This window comes from Pagrus major, chromosome 7, assembly GCF_040436345.1.
Source record: "Pagrus major chromosome 7, Pma_NU_1.0".
Classification (NCBI taxonomy): domain Eukaryota; kingdom Metazoa; phylum Chordata; class Actinopteri; order Spariformes; family Sparidae; genus Pagrus; species Pagrus major.
This window is the reverse complement of record NC_133221.1, coordinates 27,210,352-27,226,615: the sequence shown is the minus strand read 5'-3', so window position 1 is coordinate 27,226,615 and position 16,264 is coordinate 27,210,352. Positions and strand designations below refer to the sequence as shown.

Genomic DNA, 16,264 nt, shown 5'->3' with positions numbered 1-16,264 from the left:
AAACTCCCTGCCTTGGCTGCCAGAAACTGAGGAGTTCGACTTGGACGGCTAACCAAGAACACCAAATAGCAAAATTACAATAATCTAATTTCATTATAATTGATAAGAAAGATACAGATACATGTATGTGTGATTGATTGCCGGCACATGTGTACAGGAACAGGATAATTCTGTCTTCCTTTCACTTTATAGTTATTATTTGAATTTCTGCTTAACATTGTAAATACATTTTCACATGACGTGTATGTTGGAAGGGTTATTGGTCTCTGTGATGTAGTGTGGTGTTTATTTTCACACATTATTCTTGATATTTCTTTCTGTAATGTGCCTCACCTATGACAATTAATATATTTTTTACCCAGTTACTAGACCCAGACTCACTGCAGTCTAATCCGGAGCAGCCACCCCACAATAAACTTAACATCAGACTTTCACATAGTCACATAACTAAAAATTCAAAGCTCAATTCTAAAGTCCTGGCGCACACAACGTAGCATCTTTCCTGTCTGACTGCTGACAGCACTGACAGCCCAAGTGTTGACCACACTGGATGGCAGTCGACGAAGTGGTGCCAGCATCTGGTTTAAAAGCAGTTCAGCGGACTTTGCTAGCATTCAGCGTAAGAGCCAAGCCCCCAGAGAGAGCACCAGGCTTTAAAGGCATACAGACATAGTGCCCAAACCGTGTAATTGCGACATAACCTGATGCACAGGGGCCCAAAAAGACTATTAGAATTTAATCCATTCTGTCTGATAATCATTTTTTCCCATTCAAGTTAGCCAGGGGCTACACTGGAAGTTAGCTGCTTCAACCGACAGAAGTCTCTAGTACAAACGTCCTATGAGCCGCACAATGCGGAAGATCTGGGTAACTTTATACCTGGGAATTCAAACGTTTTTGGCCTCATGCGCCACTTTGTAGCTTTCAGAACCCTGTCTCTGGGCTTAACCTAGTCTTTTTTCTGCATGCCTCGAGACAGCCAATCACCAGCACAACTAAATCTTAGCACAGCAAGCAAGTTGGATGCTTTTTGGCTCACTGATGCTGATGAGATTATCTCCTTAGGTTTTGAAATTTGGTATTGAATGACATGACATTTTTTGATACTCACTAGTAACGAGGTTTGGTACCCATGGAAATATGCTGTCCACAGTCCACAGAAACAAAGACAGCATTAAGCACTAAAAAGAAGACAGTAGGAATGATTGGAGCGACCAACCCACTTCTTATTTACTGTATATAGTGTTTGTGTATTTCTAAAATCAAATCATGACAATAAAACAATATAGCATGACAAGGAAAACATGGGCATGGAAAGATTGTCTACATGTATCAAGACAGAGGAAAATGTCCAGGTACACAACAACAGTAACAGTATTTCCAAATCTCCCTCTGAATCACTCTCTGCTCCTCAGCACTCTCTAAACTTTTTTGCTTTAGGTTTTTGCTGCACTCTCTGATTCCACCTCTGTTTCACGCTCTTTCTCCAGTCTGACAGGCAGCTTTTAACTTTAGGAGGAACTCCCTGGGTATTAGACCCAAAGCCAGCTATGTCTGTACTCCGCAGCAGGGCTCCGGATACATACGTGTGCGTGTGTGTGCGCCTCAGTAGTTGGCCTTGCTGAAGGGGAAAATCACCGCATTTAAAGTTTCAGAGGTCTCAACTTGCAGCCGGTCAGATCCCAACCTCGTTGTAGCTCCACCTGCGTCTGTGATTGACATGCTGCTCTAACAGCCTTCTTTCTCTGTTTTTCTAAATCTCTTTGCCGTTTCAACTCCCTCTTTATCCGTCACCTGCTCTTTTTTTTCACTCCATTCAGGTATTTTCACCATTTATGTTGGTCTGTCATGTAGATTTCTGCCCGGATTTTCATAATCTCTACTTTTCAAAATCTCTTTTGTACCTCACACTGTCCCTCAATTTTCAGTCTGTATTCTCTTTATCTCCTCTCTCCATTGAGAGCCAGGAATCCGACATTGATCAGCATCAGAGCCAGGCTCTCTGAGATTGGCGCTAAATGACTTCAGAATCCCACCAGGAATACAGACAGTGTGTGCATGTGTGTGTGTGTGTGTGTGTTGTGCATGTATTTTTCATCTGAGAGTGCAGATAAATGACTAGAGAATCCCACGGAGTGTCTGGACAGTGTGGTACATGTAGCAGTGCCCACGTCAGGCTCAGCCTCCCTAAGGGATAATGACTCGAGGTTGTCTGCTCCGTCTCTGCGGGCTCTGTGGGATCCTCCCCTCATTTGCCATCAAACACACACGCATGTACACACGCACACATAAAGATGGTAGCGTAAGCCAGCAGGAAGACGTCTGTGATATGCAGGCCTGTCCACTGACCCGCTGTGACACTGATCAAAACACATCACAGTTGCTTCTGGGAGTCGTGAAAGACAAAACAAGAACTGGAACAAATTCAGTCTCAATGAAGTCTTCTTTCACTCGTTTGAAAGCTCAGGAGTTTAAAGTCATCGTCTGTCTCCCTTCTGTCTTTCTCATATCATTTCATTCTTAACTGTGATTAACTGAATAAGCAGTGGTCTCTCTGGCAGGCCACACCAACAATGAAAGGATTGTGACTTTTATTCACAAAACAGAAGGCATCACTGATGAACTGCTTAAAAAGAAGATGAAAACAAATACCCAGGCTAACATCACACTGACTTCCTTAAGATACAGTGAGTTAATACGCATTAGAAAGAAGACAAGGGAAGGATGTTTGGCTGGTATTACTATAAATGCAGAGAGAAGAATCAGCACGGCATCAATATTTCCCAAAGGTTTGTGGCTTTAAAAGTCACGAGCTGGGTTCAGTCTCAAGCACATGCTACGCTATTTAGCTCACTGATCAATCTTAACAATTTTCATGTACGAAAGCCATGGCATTACTGATGCCTACGGTGTTACCATAGCAACCCACGCAGATATGTTGTTGATGTCTGGACCCAAAAATGCATTTGATCACTTGCAAATGAAAGTGCAGATACTCCATCTTTCAGATATGATTTTAGAAACTAATCAGATTTGCCTGCCTTCTGAACAGTTACAGGTAGTTTGTCAACGTTTCCATCATTAGAACACCACAATTATTGCTGAATTACTTTTCAAAAATTATATATAATTATACTCACTATGTCAAGTTTACCAAAGTATTTCAAGGCCAACGCAATGTGAAAATCCATTAATTATGTTAATTGTATTGTTATTTAAATCAAATGAAGTCTGCTGGCTTATCAGACCAAGAACACATTCAAATAGTTCTTAGTTTTAATTAGCATCAGTCACATAATACTAGTCCTCTGTGAAACATTACATTTCTTTTAAAATATAAGTTCAACATGATGAGCTGCGATGGTTTTTGTTTGTTTTTATCCACGGTGTGTCAGTACATTTAGTACACTTTCAGCCTACGCGTCTGCTCCACAGGAAAAAAAAAAAAGTTATCAGCGATAACCAAACTAACAGTGACAGCTTTTAAAGACACAAAATGGAGGAAGAACTTTATAAACTTTCAAATTGACAGGGTGAAAGTCAGGGAGATGCCTCAGGGGCTAATCAAGAGGCAAGACCTTGATGTGTAAGTTAAAGCAGACTGCAATGTAGCAAGCTATTCACGCACCACACACACACACAGACATGCACACACACACACACAGACATGCACACGCACACACATATTGTGTATGATCTGCCGTGCTCTTTTAAAGACAGTCTTCAAAGAGTCTTCACTTCACTCCTTGTTATCTCACACCAGCTAATATTAGGAAGAAGCTTTCAAATGCGCGCAGGCACACACAAACACACGCACGCACGCACGCAGGCACACACACACACACGCGCGCGCACATACATGTGCAAACGCGCGCACCACACCAATCCTTGTGAGGACATTGTGTGGAAATTCAAGAACACAAACATAGCTATCTGTATATAAAAGTGTGTTTTTGTGTGCATGGGTTTTCATGCCAGACAGATACAAGATGCTATTGAAAGTGCACACACGTACAGGCAGCTACACACACACAAACACACCCTCTCTCTCTGACACACACACACACACACACACACAACATCAGTACAAGAGCAGAGGAATCAAGTTTCAGTGAGCTGATTATCACATGCTGTATTACTGTATGCCAGGGGAAGCCTCAGTGCCCCTGAGCAACGCAGAGGAGATGTGCGCAGAGAGCAGCATGAGGCAGAGAAATACGTTGTCTGGGTGCATGATGAGCAGCTACACCTTCAAATGCCTCTACTGTACAAACTTTGGAAGGGCAAGCTTCCAGTATTCTGTCCTACCCCCCCCCCCCCCCCTCCTCCTCTCCTCACATTTTCTCTCTAACTTTCTGTGAATTTGTAACTTAAAACTGCCGCAGCGATGCACAGACTTGAGGAGAACTTGTCTTTGCTTTTGAATAATACAGCTGTGGATCCAGAAGAGAATTGGTGAAGGCTGGAAACCAAAGTACAAAGGCTAGATTTTACTGAGAGCATGTCTAAGCAGTGGTTCTTAACTAGTTTTCACCAACGATAAAACACACACACAAGAAAAAAAGCGACAAAGAGCAAGAGGCAAGATCTCCTGACTGAGTGAATACATAGTTTATGACCTGACTTGACTGCTCAGAGACAAAGACGGCACGAGTGGGAAAACGGAGGCAAAACTACAGAAACTACTTTTCCTACAATTCCTCAGAGAAGTGCACAAAGTCTTCTTCATGCAGTCATCTGAGTAAAATTGCATGTAGTTGGCTGCTTCATCTACAGAGCCCCTTAACTGACTAAAGATTATCAGACAAGTCAAAACTATACATGAATACATAAACAAAAAATAAAATAAAAATAAGTCTTAAATCATTTAAATTGAGTGTAAAACAAAATGTAAAAGTGAATGCCTTTCCTTTTACTTCCAATCAGATGTTTTTTTCTTTACCGCAAATATGTTGCTAAAACTTTAAAAAACGTTTTAATATTTTAACATTTGAGTTTGGGAAGTAAAATGAGCTATAAGCTTAGACAGAGTATAAAATAAAGTTTTGATTTGTCTTACAAATGGATTGGAGGTGAAATGAAAAGCAACTAGAATTACCGCATTGCGGTTGTATGCCTTCATGCATCAGTGTTAAGGGTTAGCTGCTGTTCCTGAACTGTGGTGCTTAATAATGGCCAGATCATTTTTTTTCGTCATTGCAGAATATTATGATGTAACAGTGAATTCAACCTCTGACCTTTTGGATATCAAATGTCATAACCTCATCATTTTATCCCATTAGACATTTGTAGGTCAAAGTTTATTGCAATTATCATTTGAATTCTTGAGTTATGGCTAAAAATGGTCACAGTGACCTGAACCTCTGGCCACCAAACTCTAATCAGTTTGATTAGATATCAAAAATCAGATATTTGTACACAATTTTGTACGAAATTCCCTCAATGAGTTTCTGAGATATCATGTTCACAAGAATGGGACAGACAACTCAAAGGCATAAAAAGCTTTATTAATATTTTCAGAATACTTTTTAGTTTATTAACTATATTATTTATTTATTTTTTTGCCTTTTGTCAGTATTTGGGCTCCATATTTGCGAGCATTTGTCGGTATGAACCGGTTTCCACATACTCACAAAGCTTAATGTAAAAACAGAGTAATTGATATTTGGGTCTACTTGGAAATTGTCAGTCTCACATCACTGTGTTGCACTTTTTCCAAGTGCATTGCTGTTGATTTCCAATCTCACCTCATAGCCAAAATAACACCAGAAACACAGTAAAAATATAAGGATTATCAGCATTCACAAAAATGTCTTCGACCACGGCTATCGTCTGTGCAGAGGCAGAGAAATGTAAATGTATGATGCAAATAAACAGGACAAGAAGCCTTTAAACAGGCTTTGAGATTATATAATCCTATTTACAGTCAACAGTGCAAGAAATGTTATATTTTCCTAGAATTTCAGTGACAGGACTGCAGACGTTATTGCTGTCTCTGATTGGACGACACTTGGTATCAACGTTCCACTTTTAGGAATTCTTTGTTTTTATTTTGAGCAGGTAAATAAAACCCACATACAGTGGCAATCTTGATGCACTTCAGTGTACTGATATATTCAGAAAATGTTAAGTTTTACTGCTTGTTTCCAGATGACAACCTCCTTTTCTCGTTTTCTCACTTACTTTAAATGATTTTGTGCCTGTAAACTACCTAAAATTAGAACCTGTAATGGTGAAGGCTGCAGTGACAAGCTGAACTGCCACCGAAGACTTATTTCACAGCAACCAAAACTGTGTCTGCCTTTGAAAAGGTGTCATTGGTAGGAAAACAAGTTTGCTAGCGCTGGAGAACTTGGATTTCGTACTTTTACATCAGACACTCACTCTGAAAGCTGCATCTAATGACAAGATTTTTTCTCTGTAAGAAGCTAAAGTGACAGCACTCAAAATCCTATCAATCTGATTTTTTTGGTCCTTAACTACCCCAGAATCATCTTGAGAACATGAAAAAGAATGAATTTCTTTCTTTTACATCAGACAGAGAGCTGCTCTGAAAATAACAACACATCTCTCCAAGGGAAACTTCAAAAGCCACCACTCACACTGGATTGTTATGTCACAAGCTTCCCCAAATCCTTGCTCTTTCACGGGCCATGTGAAGTATGAAATTATTATTATCAAAATATGTGTATTATAATGCTTTTGTTCCTGAAATATCAACCCTTTGAATCTTCCTTGATATTCCACAACCTATCAATCTTAGATCTTTTAAAGAAGCTCTCACCTTCTTTGCAGCATCGATACATCGCATGTATTCTTTGGCCAGGTCTGAACACCTTAGGGTCTGGTCACTGTTCCCCTTGTAACAGGATAAGATCTGAGACTGCAGGCCGGAACACACTGGCTCTGTATTGCGAGACCTGCAAAAGACAGACAAAGAGATATAGACAGATGGAATAATGACATGAATTAAAATATATATATATATATGAACAGTAAATTCAGGCCTGAAAACTATTGTGGACTGAAAAACTAGAGTCACTTGAAAATATTGATGAAATTGAACAGCTGCAGGGCTTCGACATCCAAAACATGAATATTGGACCAGATGTGTCAAATCCACTGATTCTACTGTAGATCAAAGTTTCACGTACCACTTTAGCTTAGGTTTCTTGAGGATTTGTATTGGTTGTAACAAATATATAAATCAATAAAAACCCTTAACGAAGGAAGGAAGGAGCAACAGCTTTTTAAGCACAGCACTTTGGCCTAGGCGGCTTCTTTAACAATACATACCAAAATCAATATTTATGTTTAGCCTCAAGATATGCATGAGCTTAAAATATCCAACTAATAAGCTAGTCACAACACAGGCGTTATTGGTACACCGGGCTTTTTACAAGGAAAGACACTCACTATCTGTACAGCACTATACTAATTTACTGCTAACCAAACATTTTTCACAGTTGCAGCTTCACATTAAAAGCATTTCATGGTGGAACAAGAGTTGACTTTTATTTTGAAGTAGGCTAGTCACAGGAAATGCAAAGTGTTCAGTGAGTTTAGCATTTGTTGACCTCAGATCAGTTTTAAATATGTCAGGAAGTAGTTTAATACAGGCTTTGGGAGTAATGAACAAGAAGCAGCTGTTGTATGAAGAGCTGTCGGTGATGGTTGCACACCTCCAATTTCTCAGTGATATAACCAACTCCTTTTCTCTCATTAACAATATCAGGTACCCTCCTAGCACTGGGTTTAAATCCTAAATATTGCTAAACAAGCACTTTTGCTTTTAAAAACAAATCTTCTGCCACCATACATGAATGTAACATTTCCAGAGTAGATTTTAGTTTCCTATTTAGTTTTCAGGACACTATATAATTTTTACTTGAATTTTTTTAATCAGAATTATTATTTTGTGTTTTGTGAATATTTTTGGTCCCCAAGAATAATGTACCCACATCCCTAACACATTTTGAGTAGTTTAAAAAAAAAGTGTTTTTTTCTCTTGTCTACACATTAGAAATACCTACAGTAATAGAACATGTGACAACAGCCACTGAAATGCGTATTCAGAAGTTTAACAGTTAACTTCATGTGTGTCTTAGCCACAGCAGAAAAAAGAAAGAAGAACTGGTTAAATAAAGGATGAAAAAAAACATTCATGAGAAATAAGAGGTTTGATGAAATGAGGCAAGACAAAGATGAAAAACAATTAACAACCTCACCCACTGCAACCTGTTTAACATGGTGAGTATGGAACGTGCTTCATCGCAAATCATGCAATTAGTGCTAAATCACATTTAATTGAGTGGGTAGGATCATTCTGATCAAATACAGCAGAAAAGTGTGCTTTGAGAGATTGAATCAGCCGTGCTTAATTTGATATGTGGGCTGTATTATAATTGGTCTTTGCCTGTCTATCTGTGTGATTGTTAACTATGACAGGCTCGCTGCCTGGGTGCTTCGCTGTAATGGATTCTGACTGATTGAAGCAGAGGCAAGCGAGTTATGTACGCCCACGCAGGTAAAGAAAGGCACATGCACAAATGTACACACCCACACGCACTTTGTAGTACACCGTAAACATGAAAGCACAAGGATCGCGTGCGCACACACATCGCTAGACGTCGATCTCCTCTACGCGCTGCCCCTGCACACACACTTTCTCTGTGAGGAGCATTTAACACCGGATTTAATTGAAAGCCAAATTAAAGGCTCTTTTTGGCTTTGATTCACGGAGGAGAGCTGACCCCAGCGTTTCTATTACAGCGTATCCGTTTCCACACAGGCACACACACACACACACACACACACACACACACACACACACACACACACACACACACACACACACACACACACACACACACACACTTTATCATCAGCAACGGTATCATGGATGCTATGACTGAGTTTATCTAAGCATGGGTGACAGAGGTTAAAGAGGAAAATGAACAGAGACGGAGAGAAAAACATATAAAGGAAGGAAGTGAGATAAAAAGATGAAAGGGAGGGAATGAAGCATCCATTGGTGTTCTCTCACAAGACCATTTTAAAAAGATGACAGCCTATCAGATTCCTCTTTTCCCCCCACACCACCTCCAATGCTTTATCTTGCCTGTTTAATCTGTCTTCTTCTACTTTTTTGTCTCCGTCTTCTCTCCAACTCGCTCTCCTTTCTTACTTCTCCCGCGCCCAACCCCCTCCTTTTCTCTCATCACATTAACGACAGAGAGGACGACACCAAGGCGCGCCATCTTTATCTCTCTCTCCGTTTGAGGCCGCCCAAGATAAGGAACTCTCCTTTAATTTGAAATAAATGGCCTTCATCAGGGAAGCCAAAGCCTCCTGATAGCGCTGCGTGGTTTATTAAAGGCGCTTGAAGCAGAAAATTGGTTCAGCCGCAGCAAAAGCTAAAGCTCTGTCCACATGCTACTACAAATTGAAGGTGAGGTCTTAAATCAACAATATTAACTGAGCCGCTTACAAAAATAAATAAATAAAAATAGAGAGTGAGGGGTGGAGGCCTTGGATTTCGAGCTGGAACGAGGTAAATCTGCGTCCCTGACAGCCTGTCGAGCCATGTATAGGGTTGTTGTTAATGCGTGTGTGTGTGCTGCGAAGGCTTTTTACTGTGTGTGGGAGCAGTCATTTTTGGGGGAGCTCTCTACGCATTTGTGAGCGGCAAATACGGCAAAACATAAACAGTTAGATTAGTTGCTTAATTAATGGTGCTGCCCATTATTTTTAATCTCCGGCAGCGGAGGCGGAGGCGGGCGCAACGCAGAGGCCTCAGACTTCTGGACCACGCAGACCGGCTTACCGAGACAAAGAGACGGAGAGAAATGAAAGCAGAGAAATTGGAAAATGGAAAAGACACAAAACACAACCACCAACTACAAAAGCCTCGGGCGAAGCTATGAGACTGATAAGGAAGATGCTTTTATCGCCTCTAAACCATGCTTCTCTCGGAGTTAGAGTGATGTTTTTGTGTGTGTTTCTTAATGGCCTTGGCAGTACATATAAGGCATTGTTTGTCCTACATGGCATTTTATTTCTATCCTGTCAACTACAAAGTACTGGTATCTCTACTGTGTTTCAGGCAGCTAATTAGAAAATCTTGTTAACATCTCACAAGAAGTAGCGCCCAAGGAGGAAAGATGAGGAGAATCCAATATTGTGACTGACTTGAGGGCTACAACACAATTTCAGTGAAAGTCTGCAACATCTCGCTCGTGTGCCGACACACCAGCACACGAAAATGTTGTATTGCAGCTTTTGACATGTTATAATTATAGTGTCCCCTACTTTTTAAATTTTTTTTTATAATTCTTAGCTCTGGCTGTTTATTTCAGTGTCAACTTTAAACAAGTGCCTGTTTAAAAGAGTGCTTAAACATTAGAGGTGGTAAACATTTATTGTTGTACAAAACTCCCTCATCACAGTTTAGACGGTTCCCAAAGTGGCAGCAAAATAGCTGCCGGCCTGCATTGTTTTAGCACCCAATTTACTATAAAGTGGTCAAGTCACAACCTGAACGAAGAGACAGGATTAATGACTCAATATCTGACTTTTATAGTTTTTTTCTTTTGTCATGTACTGTATGTGAGCTTGTCTCGTGATACAAGACAATGTCCAATGATAAAGTGCCACCCAATCCAATTTCATGAACAACTGCTCGATAATCTATACAAATTAAATCAACCAATTTGATGATTATGCTAGAGTGGTGTAGTTTGTAGTCCTAAAACCCAGAAATCAGTTTTTATCATTTTTGTCTAGTCCGTCTTTACAGGTGGACTTCAGTTGTAAATTATTCTAACTCTAACTTTACAACTTGTAGACTGATCAATTTATAGAAAAGGTGTATAGTAGTTATGTAGTTAGACGCATAGTGGTGATGACGTTTAAGTCATGCGACTGCAACGTAGTCCACAAAAGTGGAGTTGACCTGTGAGGATTATCTTCATGAACAAAACGTGCAAGTATCATAAACTTTTTGGACGATATTCCAAAATCCAATGCTACAATCCCATAGGCTTTTTGTCAAGGGAACCAGGGCGATGCTAACTTCTGGGTTAGCCTACAACAATATGTCATCCCTACACCACTCTATTTACTTGGCCAAAAACACATCTTTATCTTTTTAACTTACAGCCTAAGACTGTAAGAAACAACATTTTTGCAACACTATCGTGACCAATTAACCTCTCAACATATCTCACAATATTGTGACCCAAGAGGTTCAATCATTATTATCACATTGAGCTGTGAGAATGTGTTATTGTGATTTGTGCAATTTGTCAGCAGCTGAAATCATATTTCTGTCAGAACCAACAAGCTAAATAAAATCTTAAACTTCGACTGAATCACATTTTTCTGCCAAGATGAATCCCAGGTGGCTCTATTTAATGAGGTTAGTTTTAGCGTTCAAAGTTTCCGAATCCTTGGGGAGTAAAGTTTGATCTCAAGTTTGACATTCCAACGAAACAAAATAAAGCTGAATAAAATATCCTTTCTCTCATTACCAGGGTAATAAAACCAACAAATGTCAAGACAAGATGTTAAAACATCAAGTTCACGGGTGTATCAAAAACACAAGAGCAATGAAAATCATCAGTTTATCTTGAATTTTGAATCTTGACAAATCTCTAAATATCCAGATACTAACCATTTCTCAGGCCAGACATCAAGCTCATATCACCAACCATTAAACCTAGCCATTCTGTCTACTTTCTATTCCTGGAGTCCAATGGTTCTCTTTGCCCTGAAAAACACCATCCTACACTGTCAGGACTAACATCATGTTTGATATTCTGTTTAACACTCTCCCCTGCTTCTCCTCCTGCAACTCAACTCTTGTGGATTCCTTTTCTAAACCCTCCTGTCAATAAAGCTGCTGTTGTTGCTGCTACACTTTTACGTTATTGCCATTGAGATTCACTCAATCTGTGAACTGCTACACTGCGATTACCTGGATATACAGTCCTTTAGCAGAGAGGAATATATGGCACACATGTACTCAGTCACAGGTGATTTTGATAATAGAGACACTTTTGTTAATATTTGGATGTCCAGGTAAAAAACTCAGACAGAAGTAAATACAACTGCATTTGATGATCCAAGACTTTGACGTATATAAATTGGATGTTGCATCTCCACTTTTTCCCGCTGTACAAAAATGAAGCCAAAATAACCCGGATACAAGCGCTGCCATCTTGCGCTGGATGCTTCCTTTTGAGTCTGAGCAGTAGTAATCAGGTCATTGAGCCGAGTATCGAGATCCCACCCATACACCAGCCTGACTCAATCATAAGATCAACTGTCAATCATTACATTTCATCCCTTTTTATAGCATCAAATGGTGAATTAAAACAAAACTTTTCAAACAAAAGAACCCTTGAACATAATGACAGAGTGAAACTAATTAACTAAAATGACAAAAACCATATCTAGGGACAAATCTGCAGCAACAGCAACCTCTACATCTCTCTGAAATGTTGTATCCTAGCTAGCCATCTATCTCTGCTTTCTTTATGCTAAACTAAGCTAATCACCAAATAGCCATAATCCCCAGGCTGTAGTCTCATATTTTGTGTACCGACCTGACAGTCGTATCAATCTTCTCATCTAACTCTCTGCAAGAATGTGAATTAATGCATTTCCCAAAATGTCTAACTATTCCTGTGAAGTCTTCCCATTAGCTTGAATCCAGCTCATAGAAATGTACATATTTAGAATTGTTTTGCAACACTCCAATAATTTGCTTAGGTCCTTTGATGTTTAATCCCTGGTGTAGTGAGGAAGAACACAGATTTTCATCCTCCCCCAAGAACCTTGATGCTCCTCAGGGAGAAGGAGAGAGTACGAGGTAAACAGGTCCATCCTTATCTATTGAGGCAGGAAATGGCGTTTGACATGTCAGAGGGTCAGAATTCCTTAACAGACTGCTTTACCATTACTGCCTTGATTAATACTGGTGCAGTGGTGAAGTAAAGAGAAAAAGAGAGATGATAACAAGGGAGAAAGAGGGCAGGAGAGGTGAAGAGGAAAACAGCCAGAGAGACAGAGTTGCCTCTTATCTTTTGCTTGTAGCTTGTATGCACCTGCAGCCTGACAGCTTTTCAATTGACTGAGGGCACACATCCTCTTCTCTCCTATCTTGTATCTCCACACTCTTTCACTCGTCCTCACCCATCTCTCCATCCCTATCACAACTGCAACCAAGAGGAGAGGGTCCTCTATATACTAGCACTTACACTTTGTCTCTCATAAAACATTGAAGTGGAGGTAGAGAACTTCATTTCTTCTCTCTGCCTCTTGCATTTGCTACTCCTTCGTGTGACTATATTTTCTTCCAGTTTTCCACAGCAGCCCCGATGAATATGCATGGCTTTAACAGGTAGAAACATTCCCATGACGTTAATACAGTTTTGTGAGGAGTTCGTTTATGTTGTTTTGCTGCTTAGAAATGTTGCGAAGGGGTAAACAGCCTGCTTTCCACCACAGGCTGACACATTGTGGAAAACAACCTGTAAAGTTGATATTCCCTGGCATTCTCATCTATGAAATATTCATACACTGCAATTCAGAGCTTAAATATACTAATCCCATCTCATTTAAAAGGAACAACCCCATCTATCTTCTAGTACTTAAAGTATACATTCATTTGAAATATACTAATTTTACTTGATTCCATGCATGCTTGTCATTCTCTTACCACTTTTTAAATCAACCAACCACTTATATCATGCTACAAACTTTTCCTATCCTTCACCTCATAAAGGGAATCATCTCTTTATTAATCTCTACAGCCACTGCTACATATCCCTATTGACCTCTTTTCTATCTTTATCCTTTCCAGGGTTTGAGCATAGCGCACCATTGCAACAACGACTGAATGCCATCATTGGCCCCCATAAAATATAGGCAGGAGCAATGCTGGTAGCAACCTTCACATTTATAGATTAAATCATCTGTGTTGAGAGTTAAATTGTAAGTTAGCCAACTTCCCTCCCACCTACCCTTTCTAGTACTTACCCACCTTGAATGGACCAGTGACACACTCGAAAACAACTCCTGGTCCCAATCCTGGCTTAAACCCTGCCTTCCTCTGATAAAGCCACTCACCATTCAGCCTTACCTTCCCTCTTTCCCTGTGTGTCCCAGGCACAAAACTTAAAGCCCCTGTGTACAGAATTTAAAACTTAATCACTTTGTTGACCTGGAGTATCTTTGTGGTCATATTCCATAACACCTCTTGCAAAAACAGTCACTGCACCAAAAGGAGAATAATTTATTCATTTTGTTACATAATCTGCACTGGGCAGCTACCTTAACATTAAAGGGGCAGACTTGTGACAGGAAAGCTGGTGGTGTAATCATGCGCAGTCCTGTAGAACTCCCACTAAAACAGCATGGGGCTGAGGTTAAACCGCACACTGGCCTGTGGGCCTGATAGTGCTACTTGTGGTGAACTATGTTACAGAAACGCACCATTCACTAGCTAATCCCTGCAGTATTTGTATCCTATTGGCCCCAAAGCAACCTTCTCCTGTCTTTATTCTTTTAAGGGGCTTGTACAAGTTTGCGATGTCAGATTCAGGAAATGCTTTAAAAACAGTAGTTACAACTTGTCATTGGAGAAGTTGTGCACTAGAGAAGAAAATGCCCCTCGAAAAACAAGATAAAAAATGAATAGAAGTTATGAGTTATGCAGTGTGTGGATCCATTTAGAGGAGTCGTGGAACTGATGGATCCTCATCACTTGAGTCCATTTGATAACCTCAGTGACATACTGTAGCTGTTTTATTTTTCCCTCTCCATCCAAATCAGGTTATAACTGTTCTGCTCAAACAGTCACTTGAATGTTCATCAGCATAAAATGTACTCATTTGCAATTTACTGGGGTCAGTGAACCACACACCAGGCTTTTGGTTGACCTTTCTCTCGCAGCACAACAATAATAACCAAGTTGCCTGCTTTTTAAGTTGTACTCTGGGCTTGTCAATGTTTCCAGCCTTATCACTGAGTGATCTCCGTAGGCTGGTATTCACTGACACAGGCTGGGAGGATCTGACAAAGACTGGCTATTAAGGCTAGTTCGACCACTACTGTAACAGACAGTGGGCCTTGTTAAAATGCCTTGGATCCTGACCTGAGCAGTTTGACGTGGGTATCTATCCTCGTCTGTCTCCATCTCGCTCTCATTCTATTACTTTCAACTCTGAAGAGCAGGCTGTCTCCCACACTCTATCAAATAAAATGTATCCAGACTAAAAGGACAACTGTTTCCATCCTCATGTCTCTTTCACTCTATGTGTAATTCCACAGCGAGGTAAAGCCTGCCGAGTTAGCAAATGCAAAATGCCTCCGCTAAGTGGCCATCAGTTATGCGTGGCAATCTCTGCTTCAAATTAGGCCAATTCCAGAAGGACCTGTTGCCACAGACCACTGCTAAAGAGGCATCCTCTTTTTTGTAGCAGGTGACCAATAGAGGGTTAACATGTTGCGCCCCATCAGTCGTTAAGATGAGTAGCTGTGCTGAGCTATTGCCAGGATCTAGTTTTACTTTCTTACAGAGCTAATGACTATCTCTCACCACAAGATTCTAGCTCAGTACTAGTAACACCCAGGCACAGTAAATAATCAACAGCCGACACTGGTGCTGTACAGTGTTCATATGTACAATATCAATCAGAGACCAACTTAAAGTTATCTAAAGCCTCATTTCCACCGAAGAACATTTGGTATAGTACCCTTTGAACCTGAACGTAACCCATGGTAAGTGCACCGAAACGTGAGACCTTCTTAGATTTTCTGATGTGCATGGAGTTGTCTTGGCAGATGATGAGTGGGCTGTTCCGACTGACCAATCGTTGGTCTGCAGTGTTTTAACTCCACCTTCTAGTATTGGACCAGTGTGCTGGGTACCTTAACAGAAAGGCAATGAAAAAACAGGACAGCGTGGAGTTCTTCTGGTATCATCCACAACTTTTAAAAATGGTAACGCAAAAATAATCGTTCTAATGTGTAATGAAACAAACTCAACTGAACTGGACTGGGTGGAAACAAGGTACCTGGTGCCGTGACAAAGATCACAGCTGTGTACACCCAACAGAGCCTGTGGTTCAGTTTTCTGGTTATGTGATTGGCATATAAGATACCTGTAATATTGTTGACAGTCTGATAAGCAAACCAAACTAAAGAATAAAGAACTTTTACAGATCTGGTGTGCAGTGAACTTTTTAAATTTGTGCTA

At 40.3% G+C, this 16,264-nt stretch overlaps 1 protein-coding gene across 1 annotated transcript in view; it reads right to left on the bottom strand.

Moving 5' to 3' along the window:
• chchd6a (coiled-coil-helix-coiled-coil-helix domain containing 6a) overlaps window positions 1–16,264 on the bottom strand; it is an 87,656-nt gene that overhangs the window by 16,700 nt on the left and 54,692 nt on the right. The window contains exon 8 of the mRNA XM_073470225.1: window positions 6,785–6,920. Coding sequence (XP_073326326.1) covers window positions 6,785–6,920 — 136 coding nt within the window. The remainder of the gene's footprint in view (window positions 1–6,784; window positions 6,921–16,264) is intronic.